Source organism: Vespa crabro, chromosome 3, assembly GCF_910589235.1.
Source record: "Vespa crabro chromosome 3, iyVesCrab1.2, whole genome shotgun sequence".
NCBI lineage: Eukaryota > Metazoa > Arthropoda > Insecta > Hymenoptera > Vespidae > Vespa > Vespa crabro.
Genome location: NC_060957.1, coordinates 12,579,367 through 12,586,965, shown reverse-complemented (window position 1 = coordinate 12,586,965; position 7,599 = coordinate 12,579,367). Strand labels below are relative to the sequence as shown.

At 40.8% G+C, this 7,599-nt stretch overlaps 1 protein-coding gene across 3 annotated transcripts in view; it reads right to left on the bottom strand.

Annotated features, from left to right (window-relative positions):
- Positions 1-369: 369 nt before the first annotated feature.
- The window catches only part of LOC124422733 (netrin receptor UNC5C-like), a 9,523-nt gene continuing 2,293 nt past the window's right edge, over positions 370-7,599 (bottom strand). The window contains exons 4-13 of one of the 3 annotated variants that reach the window (XM_046959584.1): positions 4,258-4,584; positions 3,994-4,161; positions 3,456-3,620; positions 3,119-3,154; positions 2,688-2,958; positions 2,415-2,605; positions 1,570-2,315; positions 1,069-1,460; positions 861-962; positions 370-753 (exon numbers count right to left, since the gene is read on the bottom strand). In XM_046959584.1, the coding sequence (XP_046815540.1) occupies positions 582-753; positions 861-962; positions 1,069-1,460; positions 1,570-2,315; positions 2,415-2,605; positions 2,688-2,958; positions 3,119-3,154; positions 3,456-3,620; positions 3,994-4,161; positions 4,258-4,584 (2,570 nt within the window). In that variant the 3' untranslated portion in view covers positions 370-581. The remainder of the gene's footprint in view (positions 754-860; positions 963-1,068; positions 1,461-1,569; positions 2,316-2,414; positions 2,606-2,687; positions 2,959-3,118; positions 3,155-3,455; positions 3,621-3,993; positions 4,162-4,257; positions 4,585-7,599) is intronic. The other 2 variants (XM_046959585.1, XM_046959586.1) reach the window with 2 other exon arrangements.

The window sequence follows — 7,599 nt, the reverse complement described above, 5'->3', positions numbered from 1 at the left end:
AGCATCCTACGCATCCTTGATCCAGGACGCAATGCCTAGGAGCCTTCCTTGAATGCTTCCTCTCTCCTTGATGGAGGATATCTCCAAATGGTACCTAAATACCAGCCTAAATACAAGCTCAACCAGTTTCCGTTGAACTCCCCTAAACCATGGACTAACAGTTACTCGCGGTTCTGCATTCAGGTGCAAATTGAGCACATGGGACCATGAATGTCATTTGCAACTTCCGATCTTACTCTCTTGGCACGTTATCACGACCTCACTTGTGGCCTTACGTTATTTCCTCGTCTTCGACAATCAGAGAAAAATTGTCGTTTCTTTTTAGGATTAATAACTTGTAAAAGGAATCAATAATAATGATCCTCGTAATGATTTGCTGCAAACCAACTTTATGTACAAATACGATCACCGTCTATACAATTCTTGCTCTACATCGACATCTCATAATAATTGATTCTTTTTCTTCCGTTTTTTTTCTTTTCTTTTCTTTTCTTTTCTTTTTTTATTATTTCGTCTTATTTACAAAGATAACATGGCTTTTAAATGACGTCTCTTTTTAATGGCAGTGACTTTCAATATTTTTAAATCCAAGGTCCTAGTCGACTTTCGAGAACACTGGCCGCGTCTACGCGACCCATCAGTCTTAAGTGGTTCAAAAGATCAGCGAGGGCAGTGGCTTCGCGATGTCTGGCCTCCCATAAATCCAAAATATGTTCGGTTGGACTCGCTTTTGTTGCAAAATAGTCGACGTACCTATAATGAAATTTCGACCGATTCGTCAACACTTTTATAAAACTAATATTTTAATTAATCGTCAGTGTGTATCTAAAACGAGAGCAATGAACATTTTCTCAGCTCACCGATCAACTTGTAATCTTTGAGCCAACATTCTCCAATCGTTTCCACGAGCGCTAGGAGGATCCAAACATTGACAAAGTTGTTTCCTCAATGTCTTTGAAAACCTACGGATTAAAAAGAAAAAAGAAAAGAAAAAAAAATAAAGAAATAAAAACAATGATCGAATTTTAAAAACCTATAACTCTACATGTTCTGAATAAGAAACGATACCTGAACGGTCTAGATACTACGGATTCCGTCGATCTCGTTGAATTTTTTCCACGTAAAATGATAGAAGACTCCACTTTTCCATTATTCTTTTTCGCAAGGACGTTACCCCTCTTTGCTAGATCAAGATCGATTCTTAAGAGCATACCCTGATCCTCGAATCCACGTTGGCATGCTCTGAATTCAAAACTAAGTCTGACATCGGCCACGATCTTTTCGATTCTAAAGGAAAGATAAATGCTAGATCTCGAGGACGACCATACTCGACGATATGGTACTTCTTGACGCTCGGCAAAACCGCTTTCTCTATCCTCGAGATCGACTCGTAGTGAAGTACCACTCGCTCGAAATCCAAGGGTACTGTGATCGATGTGCGTCCCACCAAGACGATGTTCCTGTCGAGAAATCGATAACCACATGCCATTTTCACTCCAAGAAAAAAAAAAAAAAAGAAAAAAAAAATTGTACAAAACTATTACGATCGAAACGAAAAATAATGCTTACTCGTTCGGCTACAAGCTTTAGAGTTGCTTTGGTGTCCTCCAATATATGACATCTAACGCGATCACGTTCACGTGAAACGAATACTGCCACGCAAAGACGTTTCACGGCTAATCCAGGTGCGACCATAGAATTTTCACCAGCCACGGCGTACGCGCAAGGCGTTTCCGTTACGAGAAATACACCGGCATGATCGAGTTGAGCGAATGGTTGTCCAGGTAAATTGGTTGGTTCACCGCCTAGGGTTAAAATCTTACGCCAAACTGTGCTAGATGGAGAGAGGCTGGTATTCGTCGAGGAGTTTGAGGAATTAGTCGAACGAGTTTCAAGGTCGATGTCCGTGGACCAAAGACTCAACTCCCAGTTTCCAGTTCTTAGTTCAGCACAGTGTTCAAACTGCAAAATCACTGGCTTCAATAGATCGACGTTGGAGGGACCACACGCGATAACAGCTGATAGTAAAGTTAATCCAGGTGGTAACTTTGGCCTCAGGGAGTCTTCACCTAATACGGCAAGATGTAAACTGTGTCGTCGGCCTCGTGGAACTGCACCTTCGGGAATCGACATGGAGACACTAACTTCTGGAACCACCAAAAGTGCACCCTGTTCGTCCACGTTAGCTCTGACCACAAAACCAGTCGAACGTTCGTCATCGATCGACAATCTCTCATCCTCGTCCAGTCTATCATCCTCCTCATGTTCGTTCTCATCCTCGTTTGTACTCTCCGAATTCACCTGGCACGTTGAACCTAATTAAAATAAAAAGAAAAAAAAAAAAAAAAAAAAAAATATATATATATGTATATATATATATATGTTTCTCTTTCATCGATGTTTATTTTAATTACGTATCTCACGATGGAAATTATGATTAAACTGAGATATATTACGAGACGATCGGCCCTCCTCGTTGTCGGACAAACCTCGTCCTCTCTGAGAGTTCCTACAAGAGGACCTAGTGACCGAGGAACTTGGCGATGGTCTGGTTGTCGATGGAAGTGACAACTGTGGCACGTCGTAATGATGTTCCGAACAGGATCTATATCGATATCGTCTTTCGTTATATTCAATGAAGGAAGGACGATCAAGGAGATGATAGTCGTCAAAGAAAGGTCTTTTACCTTGGCAATCTAGAAGCATTCGATTCGTCGATGACGTGCTCGAGACGTTTGTCCACCGTCAAAGTGGTTCGATCGGTCTTCGAGACAACGGATTTTGCAAGATCAACCGGTCGGCGAAAGTCCAATCTCGCTACGCTATAAAGAGCTTCTATTCTCTCTTTACGGCGCATCAAGCGAACCATGAAGATCGTGGTTAAAGCTAAGATTATTGCCGCGAGACTGAGCGTTATCCATAAGGCTAGGATGTTTCTGTGATCGACCGCTCTCGTTGCTGTAATAAACATTTATCGAGCGTCCGATTACACGGGGCCTGTTTCATGATAAAAAGAAAAAAACGAATCTTTCGTTTTTATTCTTCTTTTCTTTCTTTTTTCTTTTCTCTTTTTTTTTTTTTTTTTTTTTTTTTTTACACAATGCAATATTTCATTTACCTTCTTTAAAGACTCTCGGGCCGTCGTGTCCAAGCGCTGCATGTAAGAATGTAAAGGAAGAGACTATTATCAGCGGAACTGTTAAACGTTGCAAAGAGAAAAAAATTATTGACGCGTCACTGAAATCTCGTTAGCTTCTTCTCACGACTAGGAACTATGTAGGATAATACTGCAGAAATCGCTGTCACGAAGCAAAATCGTGAAAGGTTGCTCGAGTGTAAAAGAACAATGAGGAAGAGAAGAAGAGAAGATGAAAGAAAGAGAGAGAGAGAAAGAGAGAGAGAAAGAGAGAGAGAAAGAGAAAGAGAGAAGTGGGTAAAACTCAGTTGGAACTCACCGTTACATCGGTCCGTGGTACAGGATTCGACGATGACGTCCTTGCCTTGACAGGGCCGACCGCTATCGCTCGGCGGGGGATCGTTGCAGGATCTCCTCCTTACTCTCGAACAATCGGGACCGCATGCGGACCACGAGGACCAGCTTGACCATCTGCCATCGACCGCTTCGTGTAACGGGTGAAACGAAAAGTCTCGATTAGAAGGTCGAACGCGTCGAGATCATTGGATTTGCGGGCGCGAAATAAAAGAAATAAAGAAAGAGGGAAAAAAAGAAAGAGAGAGAGAGAGAGAGAGAGAGAGAGAGAAAGAGAGAAGGCATCTGTGCGATTCTCGTCAAGTGAGAGGGAACTTAACGAAATGGAATAGAAGGGTCTTTCTTCTTGCTTTAACGTGCAACGCACGTAGAAACTCTCTAGGAATAGAATTCCCGCTGATTTTATTCACGCCATTTAGATATACCAAGAGAACTAATTTTAATGTCATTGCGGTGTCGGTGCAATTTATTAAATATCTAAATTTCTCCCTTCGTCACCTTACCGGGACAAGAGGGATTGCATTCGAATCTTTGTGTAGCTGGTCCAGGACAAATTTGTCCGCCATTGATGGCTACCGGATTTGTACAGGTTCTCGTTCTCTTTTGTACACCTCTGCCACATCTCGTGCTACATTCAGACCAACCAGACCAGGATGACCATCCTCCGTTTACTGAGTAATAAAACGATAGAAAAAAAATTAATATTAATTTTACGAATTAAAAAATGTTATTATCCAATATCTATCTACACGATCTAATTCACCTACCATAAATCGTGAGTACCGCAGGTTCGCTTACTCTACGTGCTGCGAGATTTTCAGCAACGCACGAGTAATTCCCTTGATGTCTAAGCTCAGTCTCCCCAAGGCGTAAATATCCTTCAGAAGTCTGTACGAAACTGGCCGGTGACACTTCGTTGGGACTCGTGTCGGATGTCAAAGCTGAGCCTGTGATTGTCTCGAAAGGTAGCCCGTTTCTCAGCCAATAGACCTTTGGCGGTGGCACTCCCAAGGGCGGCGTACATCGTAATTCCGCATTGCGGCCAGCTTCGACGGACAACGAGTATGGCGGCGATAGGAAATGTTTCTTCAGGTCTGCATCGAGAGATATCCCGCGGGTTTTTTTCTTTTTTTTTTTTTTTTTTTTTAATATTTGTTAAAAATGAAAACTGCGAGAGCTCGATGCAACTGAATGACAAGGATCGAGAAAGAGAAAAAGAAAGAGAGAGAGAGAGAGAGAGAGAGAGAGAGAGAGAGAGAGAGAGAGAGAGATAGAAGAGGGTGAGTCGAGGAAAGAGAGGGGCACTTTGCGATATTAGGGCGTGCGTATAAATGCAAAAGGGCTTTCATAGACTAGTTGAAAACTCCCTCCTCTCCTTTCCACATCCCTGTATATAGGTTGGAAAGGCAGAGAAAGATTTGTACGAGTTGCGTGTGTACCGGTGGCCATTCGTTCGGCGAGCTATACCACTGCTATAGTATTATTTGCCGTACCTGAGGCCGTTAGCGAATAGGGAGGACTGAGGAGGGACTGCCACGATGGGTATTCATATTCGTTCTCGTCGAGAACGCGAACGAGCCCGTTCTCGACTCTCGCATACGTACGGTAGTTACTTTTTTGCCTGGTTAAACCTGGCAAAATTTTTCATAAACTCGGGACACGTCCATCCTTTTTTTTTTTGTTCGTCTCTTTTTTCTCTCTTTATATTTTTCTTCCCTTTTCCTTTCTTTTTTTTTTCTCTCCTGTGTTTCCACCACCCACTCCCCCTTTATCTTACTACTTTTATTAATTCAAGAGAAATAATCGAAGAGAAAATACTTTTCTTTTCACGCGATGATTAATTAATCACCGACACAGTCTTACTAATACGTATCACGATATAACAAATCAGCGATTTACGTATAATATATACGTACGTACTCTCTGTCGTACTCTCTCATTACGTGTATACTCGATTTCGAAAGCAAGCGCGCTTACTATTTACCAGCAAACAATGATTTCATTTCCTGCATCCCGATTCGATGCAGTATATTTGAGCGATACGCGGAATACCTAATGAAACATTTAAATCAAAAAAAAAAAAAAAAAATCGATCATTCTCTTTCCTTTACTCGAATTTATAAGAGAAAAAAGAAAAAAAAAAAATTCCATCTTTGTTGAAACTTTGCTTTGTCTCTGTTAAAGGAAACGAAGTGTGTAACAAAAGTAAGAATTAATAATAAAAAAAATAAAGAGAGAAAGAGAGAGAGAGAGAGAGAGAGAGAGAAAGAGAGATAGAGAGAGAGAGAGTGGGAGAAAGAGAGCATCCAATAGCGTTCGTTTTTGCATTCAACAGTACACATCCCGTAGTCGATCGCTATGCCAAACACTTCTGTTTCATTTGCGATGGAATATCGATTAGATTTTGGGGGTTGGTTTATTCGTCACCGAATATCAAATGAAAACACAATGGAGCATGGACAAGCCCCTTCTCTCTCTCTCTCTCTCTCTCTCTCTCTTGTATCTCTCCTCTCTATCACGATCTCTACCCCATACTCATGGATAGGCAGTCACCTCGACTGACCCTCGCTCAAAGAGAGAAGGTTATACTAGAGCGAGAAAGAGAGAGAGAGAGAGAGAATGAATTTCGTGTCTGGTATCTCGAAAATCCCTGCACGCGGGAATCGGTACACGCTAATCGAGTTAATGAAGTTACGTTTTATCGACGAATCGAGACACTAGTTGCTACCCTACGATTTTCCACAGCACGGATGACTTTCTCACTCTTTCATCTCTCTTACTCTCCCTCTTTCTCTCTCTCTCTCTCTCTCTCTCTCTCTCTCTCTCTCTCTTCACTCTACATGTTGAAAGTCAATATAAACTTTTTTCCTTTTTTCTCTCTTGTTATTACAATATTTAACGTTAATCCTGTCGTATATCAGAGAAAACAGTACCACTGTGATGTCAGAAATGAAGCGTCTGCATATTTACTTTTCGGTAAGTAAGTTAACGAGACTTAAACTGAAAGAGTTTAGTGAAAGAGGTGAAAATATAATCTAACTTCATTTGTGCACATTTAGACACGAACGTTGAAAGTTATAACGGCGTTTAGTACTTTACACTCCGAAAGTGTACTTACTTATCGAGACCGTGCTGTGGTGTTCACCCTAATTTCGTAATGTTGTTCCATCCTCTTTCCTCTTTCTCTCTCTCTCTCTCTCTCTCTCTTTCTTTCTCTCTCTCTTTCTCTCTCTCTCTCTAGAAAATAAAAAGTATAGAAGAAAATCTGATGCAAAAGTTTTTTTCAAATAAATATGTTCCAACAGAAAGAAAAGGTTCTTCTTCTTTCTCGGATATCTCGATGAGTCTAGCCAGGACGACGAGGAACGTTAAGATGAGAACGATGATAATCTCCTAGTATTTATGTATAATAAAAGGCGCACGCACAAGGCACACGAAGAAAAAACCATTGGAAGGAAATGAACGTTGTGGAAGAAAAATATGAAAGAACCATTGAGTTCTAGTAATATCACTTGCCCCGCGGTAGCATTCGTTCGCGTCCAGGGAAAGGCGTGCATTAAAAGGTATGCTTTAAAAGTACACTCCAGGCATTGCCGAGGTTTTATTTTAAGAGGTTAAAATCCTTGGCAATGCCTTTTCATTTCTCAGAACAATAACGTTCTCGTGCGATATCCCGCAAAAAAAAAAAAAAAAAAGAAAGAAAAACATTTAATTATCAACGCTCGTATATTCGATTTCATAAAAATAGAATTGTACTATTTGACGTTTATATTATACTATTCTTACTTTTCTTTTTCTTTCTTTCATTCTTTCAGTCTTTCAGTCTTTCTTTCTTTTTCTTTTTTTTTTTTTTTTCATAGTTCCAGTGGAAGATTAGAAAAGGACAAAGAAAAGAAAAAGAACAACTCGAATATTCCGTTCGAAGGTAGTCATGATGATGATGATGATGATGGTAAGAACCGTGGAACAACCAGAGTCTGCCAGTTGCAAAGTGAACATCCATGATGGATCGAGAAGGAGGCAGAAGAAGGAAGAAGAAGAAGAAGAAGAAGAAGAAGAAGAACAGATGAGGAGAAAGAGAAGGAGAGAATGAGGAAGAGAAAGACAGA